The 16,639-nt window shown below is 40.1% G+C and overlaps 1 protein-coding gene across 7 annotated transcripts in view; it reads left to right on the forward strand.

Annotated features, from left to right (window-relative positions):
* The window catches only part of MAST4 (microtubule associated serine/threonine kinase family member 4), a 589,801-nt gene that overhangs the window by 382,296 nt on the left and 190,866 nt on the right, over positions 1-16,639 (forward strand). Inside the window, exon 5 of one of the 7 annotated variants that reach the window (XM_017852857.1) lies at positions 13,324-13,482. The exons of the other annotated variants lie outside the window; for them this stretch is intronic. Within the exon in view, the coding sequence (XP_017708346.1) occupies positions 13,324-13,366 (43 nt within the window). The 3' untranslated portion in view covers positions 13,367-13,482. Of the gene's footprint in view, positions 1-13,323; positions 13,483-16,639 lie in introns of those variants that run through there. 7 annotated transcript variants of the gene reach the window in all.

A 16,639-nucleotide genomic window follows, 5' to 3' on the forward strand; every position in this document is an offset into this window, starting at 1 on the left:
GGTGATGATAATGTGAAACTCAGAGATGCCTCAGTAAAAGGAGTAATACAAATGCAAAAACTTTAAAAAATTGTCAAGTTTCTCCAGCAGTAACATAGATAATAATGCCTCTTGGAGGTGGTGTAAGAATTAATTAGGTAATGTATGTGAAATGTTCCAAGAAGAGTGTTCTGTTTTGTTATTATTAGTGTCATATTGTTCTTGGAACCCAGCATTCAAAATGAACTACAAAACCCGACCTTTGTATCAAGGGATGTTGCATATTCTAATTGAAGTGATAGTGAATGATGAGGCATTATGAAACTGGGAGAGTTGTACTAATGGTCTAGGGTGAAAAGGAGATGAGCTAAATTACATGGAGTCTTAGGCTTTTCTACTTACTTATCTGTCAATTTGTTTAGCTGAATCATTACTGGCTCTAGTTAATAAAACATTATGGAGATACCCCATGTTGAGAAGAACATGTATTTTCTTGCAGTGGTGTTGTTTTTTTCTCTTCTCTTTATATAAAATACAAATTGGGCTCAACTTTAATCAAGCTCTTAGTCAAAAGCCATCTGTAATTCTTCCCTTTTAAAAATCTTTGCAGTGTGCACATGTGTGGATTTGGGGGACATGTGCGCATCATCCACTAGGAAGTCCTGTTGATTCTGCCTTTGCAGTATGCGATGCTGTGACCACCTCTCCTATCCCACCTTAGTCTGAGCCACTGCCATTTATCCCTAGATTTGTGTAGTAGTAGCCTCCTAGCATGTCTTCCTGCTTTAGTTCAACCTTTGCCCTCCTATGATCCGTCTCCATCCAACTCTCAGAGTGATCTTTGTGAAGTGAGATCTGCTCCTGCTCAGAACCTTCCAGTGGATGCCCACTGTCTTCCATGATCTGGCTTCCTGCCATGTCTCACTCATTCCCTCTGGCCTCATTGGACTCTGCCTTTTCTTGAGCACTTCAAGCATGTTCCTTTGTCAGGGCTGATAATTCCCTGTTTCTAAATACTCTCTTCCTACCCCTTCAACTTTCTTTTTTAAATCCCAAACCTGTTTTTAAAAAGTTGAAAAAATTTCATCTTGATTCACCGGTTAACACTTGCCACATTAGATCTTTCTCCCTGTCTTCCTTTCTTAGCCCCTAGATGTATTTAAACTTTTTTTTTTTTTCTGCTGGAGCATTTGAGAGTAATTTGCAGACATTCAGACACTTCACCCCTAAATACTTAAGCATGTGTCTCCTAAGAATAAGTATATTCTCCTATATAACTATATTATTATAATAGCCTTAAAATTAAACATTATTATATGTGCTATGTCAGCTTTCTCCTGTTGTTTCAAAAAATGTGTCTGTAAAAGTTTTCTTTTTTTATTTCAGGATCCAGTTAAAGATCAGATGTTCCACTGAGTTGTCGTATCTCTTCCTTTAGTCTCCTTTAATTTAGAAAGTTATACTGTCTTTCATCATCGCTCAATACTAGACAACTTTTCTGTTGAACATCCCACAATTTCAGTTTGTCTGATGGCTTTGTCATCTTTAGATTCAGGTTAAATCTATTTGCCAAGAAAAGGTGATGATGTCCTCCTCATAGCACCACACCAGGAAGTCCAAAAGCTGGTGTCTGCCACATTTTCCCTTTACGGTGATTATGCTTTTACCTTATTAAGTAATCTCTGGGGTCAAATTTTTAGTCCATATGAATATACTCTTCCCAACAAGATTTCACCCAGTGGTTTTTACATTCATTGATGACCTTGCTTTAATCATTTATTACATTGCTGTTTGTCACAATTTTTTATTTCTATTATTAGTTGGTGTTCCTCAGTTGAAGAATATTCCCTCTTTTCTCTCCCTTCATTTTTAGGAATATTGACTCATACATTTTCTATAGAAGAAAATGGAAGACAAATATGTATTTGATGTGTAATAATCTATAACCAGCATTCCTCTTTTTGTTGGTCAAGTTGTCCTAAAATTCATCAGTGGGAAGCGGAAGCCGTTTAAGCTGGCTCCTGGGTCCTTTTAACATGATGCTATTAATCTTTGAACACCTCTTCACTTTCTGGCACAAGATGTTCTAGCTGTCCAGAACAGCTGAAGGAACACTGAAATGATACCTGAATGGTGCTCTCCTTCACTTCCTTAGCGTCTGTACTAAATGTTATTGTATCAAAGGCCTTCCCTGGCCTCTCTATGACAGCATCACCACCACCTTTTGGACTGCTTCATGATATTTCTTATAGTGAATATCTCACCTGATGTAACATTTATTTATTTGTTTGTTATTTATCTTACTCGACTAGCATGAAACCTACAAATTACAAGGAATTTGCCTATTTTGGCTATCATTGAGTCCCTAGTATCTGGCACATAGTATGTCCTCAACAACCACTTGTTATAGAAATGAATAAATGAATGAATTTATCCCCACCTTGAGCCTACATCATACTTTTCCAGATGAGCTACTACTGCTTTTCTATTTCATGACACTGAGATGAATCAGACTGACTGCAAGGGGTTTATAGATGTTTGTCTGGAGTTCATTGCAATTTTGCTTCTAGTAGCTTTCCTGCCTTTGGGTTCTGGTAGTATTTGGAAGTATTACTAACAATGCATTACAAATGACACTTCACTGCAAGGCACTTGCCATGGACAGTGGAAACATGTTACAATGCATTTCTTTCTTCTCTAGCTTCTCTGAACAGAAAGTTTGACCATTTTAGAAATAAAAAATGAAACACTTGACTATGTTAGAACTTTTTACCATGGAATATAATGCTGGCAACTAAAAATTGAGTAGAGTAAGGGTTTTATTTTCTAAATGGAAAAAAAATAACTATTTGTGTTCTCTACATAATACCTTGAAAGCTTTCATGGGATTTTCAAAGTATAAGAGTTGCTTCTTATCTTCAAAGAATTTCTATTCTAGCTGAGATTGTAAGAATTAAGAATATGGGGTGGGAATTGTGCATTAACACTTAATATAGCTGAGGAATGTCATGGGCTGAACGGTGGCCCCAAAGATATCAGGTTCTAACCTCTGAAACCTGTAAACATTACCTTAGGAAAAAAGGAGTCTTTTTAGATGTGATTAATTTAAGGATTTCGAGATGGGGGGATTATCCTGGATTATCTCAATAGTCCCTAAATTCAATCATAAGTGTCCTTGTAAGAGAGGCCGAGGGGGATTTGGCCCACAGAGAAGCCAGAAGATGCAAAGAGCAGATTCTCCCTGAGAGCCTCACAGGGAGCCTGGCCTATTGACACCTTGATTTTGGCCCTTTGACACTGATTTCAGATTTCTAGCCTCCAGACTGGGAGAATATCTCTCTATTGTTTTAACCCACCAAGTTTGTTGTCATTTGTTAAACAGCTGCTGCAGGAAACAAATGCAGTGGTAAACTGCATTCTGTTGTTTTTCCTGGGACCCCAAAGTGATGAAGTTAGGGCAGTGTGGTGGGCACTTTCGCATTCATGTTACAGAAGAAGGAGCCCCGGGATAAGGGAGCCCAGTGACTTAAACCAGCTGTTCCAACTCTGAGCCCAGTGCCCCTTTCACTGTGGCCCCCAGCCTCCTCCTAGTGACTGGAACCAGTGCTCACAGAGTGCTCATCATGATAGTTTAAAAAAGACAGACCACTGTGGCTGGAGAGATTAAGGACAAATGTGTGTAAGGTGAAAACACAAGGGTATCCTTAAAGGAGAAAAATATTGAGAGAGTCAGAAGGTGACCAATCCTGCTTCCCACAGTCCAGGGATGTAGTCCCTGCTTAAATGCTGTTTAGGCCGGGCACGGTGGCTCACGCCTGTAATCCCAGCACTTTGGGAGGCCGAAGTGGGTGGATCACCTGAGGTCAGGAGTTCGAGACCAACCTGGCCAACATGGTGAAACCCCTTCTCTACTAAAAATAGAAAAATTAGCTGGGCTTGGTGGCGCATACCTATAATTTCAGCTACTCGGGAGACTGAGGCACAAGAATTGTTTGAGTCCAGGAGGCAGATGAGGTTGCAGTGAGCTGAGATTGCACCACTGCACTCCAGTCTGGGTGACAGAGCTAGACTCTGTCTTAAAAAAAAAAAAAATACTGTTTAACCTTCCAGATGTTGGATACCTCTGAGCATTATATCCATGTGTCTGTCTGTGCATGGAGAAGAGAATCCCTTGCCATGTAGTTGACAGCACATTTTAGCTTTACCTCATGGAATCTTTGCCTCTGCTGTTGCCATGTGCATGTACCATGTACATGTGGGTAACACCAACATGAGACTCCAAGAGAAAGCCACGGGATGAACTGGATGGTTCCAGCCCTCCGAGGCATTACCCCTTTCTGGAAGGCACTCAGATGGGCTCACTCCTTCTTCCTGGCAACCATCAGAGTTCTCCTGCTACAGGCCCTGCTGTGAACTGCTCCAGGCCTCTTGATCCACACTGCTGCCACCGCTGCATATATGATGGGTCCTTTCTGTTCTCTAGTTTACTAAACAGTCATTTTGCTTCTGTAAGCCAAGCACAATACTGGGGAGATGAAGATTTAAAAGGATTCCATCCCTCCCCTCAGGGAGCTCTCAGACTTGTATGGGAAACAGAAAGGGAACTAGCTTGACTGAAGTGTGATAGCAGAAGTATAGAGACGGTAATCTCATGCTGTCCCTCTGCCCACAGGTGTGGAGAAAAGAACAATGTGTTTAATGCACAGATCTTTGCAGGCTCATCCTGGAACCAGGAAATAGAAGGGATTCCATAGGCTGTGGCATTCAGGAGAGAGATCTGGACAATTAACATCCCCACAGTGTCGATCTGGAGATTTTGGTGTGATGATTATAATGTGTTGTAATTCTTTACCCATTACCTTTATGAAACTTGTAAACTACCTGGGAGCCTTGATCCTGTGGGCTTCCTATTTAGCTCAGTTTGAGATTAAATAGAATATGGATAACTAAGTACCCTTTTTAACACTTTTAATAGCCACTGACCCCTATCCTCAACTTCTTTGCATCTATAGTTTTCTATTGATAATGATTGGAAATATAAAAGGAACTAAATTGTATAGACATCATGTAGAGAGTGGCAGGCCAAGAGCTTTAAGCCAAGCTACAGATCTCTATGGCATTGGGGTATAGGGTCAGCATCAGGGCTGATATAGACAGTCTCACCTTCATGAATATGAGGATCCTTTCTATTATCAGACTTTTTTTTTTTTTTTTTTTTGAGACAGAGTTTCACTCTTTTTGCCCAGACTGGAGTCCAATGGTGCGATCTCCGCTCACTGTAATCTCCGCCTCCTGGGTTCAAGTCATTCTCCTGCCCCAGCCTCCCTAGTAGCTGGGGTTACAGGCATGCGCTACCATGCTTGGCTAATTTTGTATTTTTAGTAGAGACGGTGTTTCTCCATGTTTGTCAGGCTGGTCTCAAACTCCCAACCTCAGGTGATCTGCCCGCCTCAGCCTCCCAAAGTGCTGGGATTACAGGAGTGAGCCACCACGCCTGGCTATCAGACATTTTTAGAACACCCCACATGATCTCTTGATTGAGAAAGTAGAAAAAGCAGAAAATGACTGCAACCTCAGGGCATTTACTTTTTTAAATTTTATTTTATTGATCACAACAGCAGCTGTACACATTTGCGGGGGGCGGGGGCGGGGGCGGGAACCTTCTGCCCCTATGCATGATCTTGTTTATTCAGTCTATTGTCAGTGTTTAGACCCATAAATCCCTCATAATAGCTTCTCAGGCATGAGTCGCTGTTCCTCACCTTGATGTCCGCATCAAGTTCTGCTCTTGGGTTTACATTGGCTGTTGTTTCTTTCCAAAAGGAAAAAAGATTATATATGACTACAGTTACAGAAATAAATGAAATGTCATTTGATTCTGTATTCTTTTGTGAAAACAGAATCAAAAGGCTTTGGCATAAAATGTAGTTTTTTTTTGTTTGTTTTTGTTTTGTTTTGTTTTTTTTTTTGTCAGTTCTGTGTATAGCTTTGTGCATTCCAGTGACATCTTAGAAAATACTGGCAACTATAGAGGATTTGAACTCAGAACCTAGAACCCAGTGATCATCCTGTCTCCAAAAGCATTTTTTATTTCCATTCTCTGCTTCTTTGAAGTTTCAAAGTAGATTTTCTTTTTCAGTTGGAGATGCACCCCAGGGAGAATGTTCAGAACTTCATATATAATGTAGATGAAGGTGTAGGAGGTGTTAATGGAGACACTGAGGCCTCTTTAAAATTGCGAGTAGTGGGGGCAGATGCTCTGCAAAATCCACCTTGCTCCTTGTTCCTGTGGTTTAGGTGTGGACTCAGAAAAAATATATAGTGATTAGTTTGGGGAAGCATGTTCAGCTGCAACCTACAACTGAGATTTCTTGAGTTCAGTTAACTAGGGAGTAAGCCTGGTGTTCTGCTTTGGAGAAACACCTGAATGGCCTTAAGGTCCAATTTGGGTTCACCCTCTAGATCCACTAGAGATGCCCCAGAAGCTAGAGAATGATCCTTGGTTGTGGGGGCCGGGACACATTTGTTTGTTCTTTCTATTACTAGGATTGGGCTGCTGGAATTGAATGTCATTAATACATCAAACTAGCTGTCAAGAGACCAAATGAGCTTGCTTTTGAGGTCCTTTCACACTCCAGATACTGAAGTTTCAGGCAATAATGTGTCCACCTTGCAGGTATTCTATATATATTATTAGAAAATGTCATTGAACTTTGTGAGAAACAATGGTTATTGGAGCTCTTTTAGCCCCATGGCTCACAGTCATTAAGTGTGTAGTTCACATATGTATAGAATACATTTAACTCAGAACTGTCTGCCTATTACGAGTATAGACAGTTGTTAAGGATCTGACCAAGTTTTGCAGAACAATTCTGAATGATGTCATCTTTAATTTGTCAGGGGAAAATCATTGTCAGGCACCACTATTATTGCAAGATTTTTGGTGCGCAGAAGTTATCTGAGGAAGAATATATGCCTTCCTAACTTCAAGCTACTTGCTGGATGCAAAATTCTGTTTGGATATAAAGAAATGTTTTATCAGTTCTGAATAGCTGGGTTGTGGGGAGTAGATGAAATTTACTGTCTCTTGCAGTGGCTGAAATGTACATATCTGGCCAGAGATAAGTCCCCCAAGGGTCAAGGATGGCCTGGTAAGTAGAGCCAGCTGCAGCCACAATGCTAGATGCATGACAACGCCTCACACTTGGCTGTGTGTTCGTCACTTATACCTACCTCCTTTGAAAAGGATTTAAGGTAGTCTACAACAAAAACATACATGTGAAATTAGTTAAAAAGGATAAGCAAGTACTCAAACTCTAAGATACTTTTATGTGGCACTTGTGTAAGATAACTAATCTAATTGAGGTCTGAATTTAACTTAGTTTCCTAGTAGTCAAAGCTAAAAGGGAAACAGACTAGAGAAAACATGTGTGGCTTGGGAGCTCTATGACTTGTCCTCATGTGGAATTTTACAAGAAGTCTTTCACGAAATGGCTAATGACCTCAATTCATCAGAAAGGGTGAACATATATTTTAAATGAGTCCTTTTTAGTATGGTTCAACAAAGAATGTTGTAAGTTCTGTATTTGTTGCAAGAATATTGCTTCCCAGCAGTGATCTAATTCATCTAGGGCCAGAACTCACAGATACATTTACATAGTGTGTCTCTTTGCCTTTCAGTTGTCACTCTTCTCCGCCTAATTTCGATCATTTCCAAGGAGTCTTTTGTTTTAGAATAAATGCTCCGGCTGGGCCTGGAAAGTGTAGGTATTCTGGGGCAGTCAAGAAGAGAGCCTTCTGCTTTTGATGCTGGTGAAGAGCCTGAGGCCTGACAGTAACACGCTTCCCCCTCTTACCCAAGGAAGCAAACTGCAGGGATGTTTGCTGATCAGGATATTTTTTTTCTCATGAAAGAGTAAAGACTATGCTAAAGAAAAACTAGTGCTGAACTGAGACTCCAAAGCTCTGCACAGGGGAGTATGGGAGAGATCGTTTGGGCATAGAAATTTTAAAGTCAAAAGTTTGTAATCCTGTACCTTTTCCATTTACCTCATAATATGGTAAAACATGTGACTTTGAGTGGCATCACTTATTTTTAAGCCTACAAGTGGGAATTTTTTTGCAAAATGTTACCTAGAATAGCTGAATATATTGATTTGATGAATACAGCTATTTAATAATGTTTTTATTTATTGGAAATTATCAGCTCAAAATAGCAATTTTGTTTTGGAAAGGCTTTGGACTATGCAGTCAATTGTTCATTTCTCTGCTTTAGGAATGGCTAATAATAGATATTTTCTGACGACATCCACTCAGAAGTTTGTGTTGAGAAAGATTCTGAGGCTCCGTCTGGGACTTAGTGGCTGAAAACTGTATAATCAATCCGCAGTATTTACTGTGGTGATGGAGGAATGGGAGTGGGGATGGCAGCACCTGCGCCAGGGATTTGCCAATGGAAATTGCGTTCAGAAACTGGCAGAGTTGCATTGAATTTATTTTGTCAGAAATTGGCCAGAAGCTTCAGATGCTTCTAAAAACATCCTTAGTTTGTTGTTCTTGGAGAACATGGATTTCATAGCCCTATAAACAGATTTGGGTTTTTGAGAGAGAATGCAGACTAGGGCCAAGCTTATTTTGCCCCATTTAAATTTGAGATTTCATTTTTCAAGAGAGGCTCTGACCCACTTTGATTCTGAGGGCTGTAGAGTAGTATTGCTTCTGGAGGAGCATTAAAAACTCAGTGTCTCTGCCAAGATCAATTGGCTCAGTAATTGTTAAGTGCTCTCTAATTTGAGGACACTTCTCACACACAAACTCTTACTTGATTCTCATAAAAATCCAATGAGATCATTCTTACTCTTTGTTTATTTGAACTTTATCCCATGATTTTTTATTGTGTTTGAGGCAGCCATAAAATGATTTGAGGCCTCAATTTTGTGGGACTAGGTAGAATAGGTGGAGTTGTTTGATGATGTTATTCTTATTTTAAAGATGAGGAAGTCAGGATTTACAGAGAGAGGTGGACTTGTCCTGAGTCCTACAAACTAGGAGGTGGCAAGGCCAGGATCTGGTCTGCTCCTGGATAATGATGGCCTTGCACATCTCAGCTTTCTGCAGGTGACATGTTCTTTTATCTTTTAACATCTTTGGCCTTATCCCATTCTGAACCATGAGCATCCTGTGTTTGAGAGTGTGTGCTTTCCTTTAACTTCTCCATTTTTCCTTACTTCAGGAGACTAAAGTCGATTCTAATAACAATTTGGTAACTTATCTCACTTGGCATGGAGGGTCACTTAGAGATGTAATATCGAGTGATCTGAATGTGTCTTGACACCATGACCTGCCTAACTAGGAAAATGATGTCATAAAAGAGTATTTATTTATTAAAGTGTGTATTTCTGAAGCCACCGTGACAATCTATTAGAATTTCCTATTGGTAGTCAGGGAGAACTAGCATATCCTAACAAAATGACATCAATAAAAAGCACTTAAAGAGCTGACATTAGAAACAAAACTCATGTTCCCCTTGAGAATGTCATATTGCAGCTTAAGCCCATACCCTGGGCTGTCTGGCTTAGTAACAGCATCTTGCTTTGACAGCCTTTTGTTCTCCCTAGCTGATATTTTGGCGGTGGATATCAGCACATCAGTTTATGTGCTTTCCCTCCTGTAGGAACTGATTTGACTACAGTTATGTTAGCTCATATTTTCTCCCTCATTAAAGTGCCTATTTGCAATTTGTTCAAAGGAGGTTGCCAGCCTGCAACCACTGTTGGAGTGTGGTGCCCTTTCACTGGTGATTAATTTGCACAACTATACAGGGTTCATTGTCTAGCTGGATTTATTTTTCATATCAATCTGAATTACACTAAAATAGATATCAAGGAATGCTGCCCCATTCATCAGAGAGTTATAGCTTTTATTGAACACATAGCATTTATATCACATTTTTATTTAGGAAGCTAAGGGGTGAGTATTGCCTTCACTATGTAGCTAGCTTCATTTCGTGGAGGTAGGTACATGGTTTAAAGTTCCAACCCTTTGCTGCCACGGAGCTTTTCTTGTGCTCTTCATACCTATGTGTACCTTCTTCATTAAGAGGATATGAAATGTCAGAAGTAGTCAGTTTCTGCTCCAGGTAGCATTTGTGGGTGAGATCCCTGGTCAAACCAATGCATTGATTTAGTTTTGGAGACAATAGTTAATGCCGCCTATCTTTGAGGAGCTACTTTTCCATGATCACAGATGGCCATACCTTAGCTTTGTTCCAGAATCTGTATGTGTGACTTTGGAGCTGATCATTTTCATGATTTTGGTAGAAACTAGACTTTGGGATCCTGCTTTAATGGTGAAGAGAAGGTTATTTCCATATACCTGGTTCTCCCTCTGAGACATTTTAACCTACCATTTGCATGATACTTGCTTTAAGGGACTTGGGGCTATTTGCGTAGTGTCTCTTAAGTGCCAGTTTCCTCATCTATATATTGGGGAAGTTAACATTAATCTTCCCATGTTTGAGGATCATTAAGTACCAGGCACAGGGGAAATGATTAGTAAATAGTTGCTACAAAACTGAGGAGGAGGGGAAGGAGGAGGGATTAGAGGTATTTGCTTATGTCACGTTGTGATTTGGTTATTTCATTATGTAATGTTGTGGTTTGTCAACAGAGGGTTTATGCCAGTGTTATGACTTTATACAAAGCCTTAGTAGAGGTGGAGCTCCTGAAGGAATACAAAGATGTAACCTATGACATCAGATCGTGGAGCTTACAGAGTGAAATATTGTTCAATTCAAACAGAGGAGGATGGAGAAAGAAGTCCTGGACCATGCATCTGAAAATATTTTGGCCGACAGTGTTTAGCGGTAACACAGAGGAGGCACTGTGTTCATTCACACAATCTTCATTTCAGCAGGTGTTTTTGAGAAGCTACCACCAGCCAGGCTGTGTTCTAGGCTTTAGGGATACAGTAACTGACAGGATAGAGAAAGTCTCTGCTCTCATGGAGCTTATATCCTAGTGGGGTGCAGGGATTGGGAGAAGAGGATATAACATAAACCAGAAAAACACTGCAGAGTGACAAGTGAGCTGCAGAGAAATAAAACAGGGGAGCCGTGGCTTCTTTCTTCCTGAAGGAGTGGAATGCAAGCTGGAACTAAATGACCAGAAGGCAACAGCCATGAGAAAACCAAAGCAAAAGCCTCACAAGTAAAGAGACCGCCCAGGGCAGGAGCAACCTAAAGAAGAGTGGTGTGGGCACAGGGCACACATGTGGATGAGTGGGCAGAGACAGGGCCAGGTCCACAGGACTTCATAAGTTGGAGTAAGGAGATCGGGCTTTCCCTTAAGTAGGATGGAAAGAAAGCACTTGATTTTTTTATTTTAAGTTCCGGGCTATAAGTGCAGAATGTGTGGGTTTGTTACATACGTACGTAGAAAACACTTGATATTTTAAAGTAGGGCAATAACATAATCCATTTGCCTCTCTAAAGTTACCCTGGTTTCTGTGTAGAGGGTGGATTGAGCTCAAAAAGTAGTGTAGAATGAGAGAGAATGTTGCTTTGGACTACGGGGTAAATAGTGAAATTGGAGAGAAGTAGATGGATTCAGGCTGTATTCTGAAGGGGAAATGTGTAGGGCTTGCCAAGGGATGAGTTGGAGGATGGGGGCGGGACGGGGGACATTGAGGGAAACAGCAAAAACAAGGATGGGTCCTAGATTGTCCACCTGACTAACAGAAGATCATGGCTCTGTTTACACAGGTGGGGAAGACTTGAGAGGGCGGGGAGCAGGATCATGGAAGAAAATTAGAAGTTTTGTTTTGTTTGTGTTGAATTTGAGATCCTTATATGATACCCTTGTGAAGTCTGGAATTCCAAGGAGAAGTTAGGTCTGGAGAAGTACATTTGGGACTTTTAGGTAAGTAGGTGGTGTACAGGGTCAGGGGACTGGATGAAGTCAACTAGTGAGAAGTAGCTTCAGGACAGATTCCTGAGACTGCAGATTGAAATGTCATGCTGAGGATCTGGAGAAGGCATGGCCAGAGATTAGGAGGAAGACCAGGCAGGTGATTTCAAAGAAGCAGAATGAAGGAGGAGTTTCACACAGGAGAGTGGTCTCCTGTGTGGAGTGATGCTGATCCTTCATTAGGAGGATATGAAATGCCAGATGCCGAAAGGTCTATGCCCATCTGTGCACAGGCCATGGAATTAAAGGACCCTTTTGGGGAGGATTCAGGAGAGGTAGGTGAGTAGAAGGTAGAATGCAGGTGCTGGAAGAAATGTTCGACGAAAGACAAAAGCCTTTAACATGGCAGCAGCTTGAGGGGCCCTAGATTTTCCTGCTGGGCAAACTGGAGTTCTGGGTCTTTGAAAGGTACCGAAGAACTATCATTTTTGATGTCTTTCCCTTCTTTGTTACCAAATCAGGTTTATTTTTAGTGCCAGCCTTATCTGGGTAGTAGGCCTGGAATGATTTTATAACCTACCTATTTATTTTCCTTTAACCTGTAGCCTGCTTGTGTGTCTCTGTGTAGCTGAAAGAGACTTTGGAGTAGGTAAGATACAAGGTTGGGCTTAGAGGAAGGATTAGGTTTTGGGGTAAGTGGAACAAGGGTGTATGGGATGGGAAGGGGAATCAAAACAAAGGCAAAGAAGGTAAAAATAACTTGAATATGTGGGGCTACTTCCTATGTCATTGAATTAGAAAAATAAAGTGGCAATGTATTTAGCATAGTAGTGAAAACTTTAGCAGGTAGTACAGCAACAAGGGAAACCTAGCTTCATTGATTCCTTGCATCTCACCTACTTCTAAAAAAGATTCAAGTCACCTACATGTAGACAGCACAGTGTAGAACCACTCATTCATCCTGTAAACATATATTGATTGCCGATAATGATCCCACAATAGAGGCTGTGCTACCAAGATGGGTGACCCATGACCTTCCCTCAAGGAAAACAGACAAAAAACAACTGTAATACAGCAACAGACCAGAGGAAAGGAATTAATTCTGTCTAATTCTGTTTCAGCAGGATGTAGAAGGATGAAAAGTTGTCTATGAGGAAGAGAGGAGGAGCTAGCGAGGTATCCTGTGCTGGGCAGGGCAGGGTCACAGCAGGAGCAGAGTGCCGGGCAGGTTCCCTGGGGAGCACAGTGCTGGGAAGGGCAAGGAAGAAACGTTAAGTGCAGAGTCTGGAAAGGGAAACTGAGCCCAAGCGGGACTTGACTTTTGTAGAGAGTATGGATCCGTATGTTTTTACACAGAGAAATACTTGCTCTTCATTTTAGAAAGAAAATCCGTAAATGTGCATCATATCACTCTGTCTTTTTCTCTGTTTATTTTTAGCCCTGTGCGTCCAAATGCTGGGAGAACATCACCCTTTGGATGAATTGCCACCACATTAAATAAAACATATCCAAAGCTCATATTCTTTCCTTTCCAGTACTTTCTCTCTGTCTCTCCAAATAGACATATATTAAAAATATATATGTATAAATTTAAATATATATATATTTATTTGTTTATTTTGAGTCAGGGTCTCACTCTTGCTCAGACTGGAGGGCAGTGACATGATCATAGCTCACTGCAGCCTCAAACTCCTGGGTTCAGTTGATCCTCCCACCTCCTGAGTAGCTGGGACTACAGGTGCACATCACCGTGCCTGGCTAATTTTTTATTTTTTAGAGATAGGGTCTTGCTGTGTTGGTCAGACTGATCTTGACCTCCTGGCCTCAAGCAATGCTCCCACCTCAGCCACCCGAGAAACTAGGATTATAGGCATAAGCCACCACGTCCAGCTAAACCTGTCTATATTTTGTTTCAAACAAATGTGCATGTACATGTGTATGCTCTTACCTCTCAAAATCTTAAAGAAGTGTAAGATTATATAAACTTACTAGATTCTTCATGGTGTTGCATGTGTTAGAGTGAATCTTCCTCAATGCTTGTATATTTAATAGCCTGAAAGAATAAATGTTTTTCTAATGGGCATATTTTAGCTGTGGTTTTTTTTTTTAAGTTAAATATGTATATAAGTGTGTATAAAGTTTATGTGAAAGAAACGAGAGCCTTGTTTTGGGGAGCTCTTCTGTGTCTTGAAGGTGACAGGTTTTTGCTTTCTTAAGTGACTTTGCAGACGAAAAAGGAGTCACACTTTTACAGTTGATTTGGTGTAACCCTCCTTCATCAGTGTCTAGCATATAGAGTATGCTGATGAGTCATGTGCAATGTGTTTTGAAAATCAGAACTTTTCAGATGAGCTGGAGGCCTATCCTGAAATGGCTTAGGACATAAACTGCTCAAAAATAATTTTAATACTCTTTTTTTTGTGATTTTTTTTCTACTTTGTTTTTAGGTGCTCTGCAGGTTCAGAGAAACTTCTCTAGTAACAGACTGTAGAAATGATCCCTAAAGTATGGTGTTTAATTTCAATACTCTTAAAGGAAATCCAGTTTCCTTTGTAAAATGTTCCTTATGTAACAAAACTGTACTGAAAAAATGTGTTTTTCTATCTCTTTATTTTGTCTGCCTATACCACTGAGAAGTTAATGGTTTAAGGAAAATATTTCAAGCCCTACAGATCATGTCAAATATTTGGCTTGGTAGGATTAATATTTTACTGCAGAGTGACAATGCTAGTGCTGTCCTAGTTTTAGGGATGATTATGTAAACTAATGAGCCATCCATTAAAAAACTTAGGGAAACAAAAAGCTATTTATTATGTGGATTACACTGACTGTAGTTAGGATTACACTGACTATAGTTAGGACATGGAACTATGAAACAGTTACAACGTGGTTGCATTTAATTAAAGTTGCTCTTTTTGTGATGCTAAGGTTAATAATTATGACACTGTGCAAATGTTTAATATTGCTTTATTAAAAAAAAACAACAACAACAACTCAGTGGTTTGTTGTTTTGTGCCTAGTTCTCCACTGGCCTAAAGCTGACTTTTCACTTAAGTTTACCATCCTCTGAATTATTTCCATGACAACAGACCCTAAGAATGCAGTCGGCTGGGGGCGTTGTAATTGTATACTTCAGCCACTAGAGGGAAGAGACTCCAGTATTTATTTTGGGGAAAGAAAAGGTGCTTAGTCTCTCTGATTCTGTCACTGACCTTTAACCTGAAGGGGGTTATCCTTAGCATTGGGATTACCCTTCTTCCTCTTTTAGAGAAGAAACTTTGGGAAGGAAAAGGTAAAATTAAGGATATTGGACCAGGGCTTGGTATATGGATATATCTGCCTGAAATTTGGGGTTCATTCCGTTCCTTCAAGACAGCTTCCAATGGGTGAGCCGCTTTGTTAGGGGAAGTGAGTGATTCTTCCAGAACTATTCCAGAACTGTTAGGTATAAAATAACAGTAACATGACTAATATTTCTGGAATATCAGACACTGTTTTAAATACTTTAAAAGTACTAACTATCCTAGCAACAGTCCCATGAGGTAAGTACTATTATTCCTATTTTACAGAATAGGAAACTAAGGTACTTGGAGGTTAAGTAACTTATCCAAGATCACAGAACTAGAAACTACTGATATTGTAGTTAAAAACACGGGCAGTGGCTCCAGGATTTATGTTCTGAAGCACTGTACAATACTGCCTTTCCACTTACACCCAGTTTCTCAAGCATGAAGAGACATTCACAGAATTTTGACAAGTTTGAGTCTACAAAGAAGAGAGAGATTTTGGTTGAAAACCGCAAGAAAACTGTAGAATCAAAATTTATACCATAATTTACCTAGGAACACATACATTGTTCCCATTTTAATGTTTCTAGAATCAGGTTGTGGCTTACAGCTTTATTCAGGGAAATAAGACATATTTGTAAACATAATATATCAACTTCAATAATTGTTAAATTTAATGCTCACAAAAACGTTGCATTTGAAAACAATTTCTATCTTAGATCTTTGTACTTCATGAGAACTCCCAAGTGTGTGTGAGGATTACTGAGATATGAAGCAAAAATATAAAATAGTTATATTTTACAGGAAAAAAAGATCATGTGGGGTGTTGGTGTGTTTTAATTTGTTTGACAATATGTCAGATGGGGCTTCCAAAGGTAAGAGTTTCTAGGACCTTGGCGTTGTTAAATGGCCTTGGATCCTGCCTCTTCTCTAGGATCCACGGAAGCATTTTCAAACTGCACCTGCCTCTCCTTGTACCTCCTTGCTCGTAGTCGGGTTTAGGCTCCTTACTTTCCCTTCAGGAAGCCAGTTATTCTCATCAAGGCTTCAGAAACAGTCCTAGTGTTGAGCACCTGGGAGAGCTGCTTGTCTTCAGAGTGGTTTGACCCAGTCATTGATGAGTTGAAGTTTTCACTGTCTCACTGAGGCATGTGGCAGCTCAGAATTCATTCAAGCAAACTGGGCAGAGTCTGTGGTATTCAGGAATGGAGGCACAGCAGGAATGCAGGTCTGTGGCTTTGATCAAAACCCCTATCTGCAAACAAGCAGAACTCTGTGAATGTGGTGAAGCATAATTTTTTCCCCACTGACATTTTGAAATCAGCTCCCTTACAGAAAGAAATACAGTTTTGGATAAACTTTAGGGAGTTTCCAAAAATTTTCAATAAACAACACAGTCACACTAAGCAAAATTCTTTACAACCCAAGAAGAATAAAACATTTTCTAGAATATATAAAATATGGTAG

The sequence above is a fragment of the Rhinopithecus bieti genome, unplaced genomic scaffold (assembly GCF_001698545.2).
Source record: "Rhinopithecus bieti isolate Rb0 unplaced genomic scaffold, ASM169854v2 scaffold_34958, whole genome shotgun sequence".
In the NCBI taxonomy this organism is placed as follows: Eukaryota; Metazoa; Chordata; class Mammalia; order Primates; family Cercopithecidae; genus Rhinopithecus; species Rhinopithecus bieti.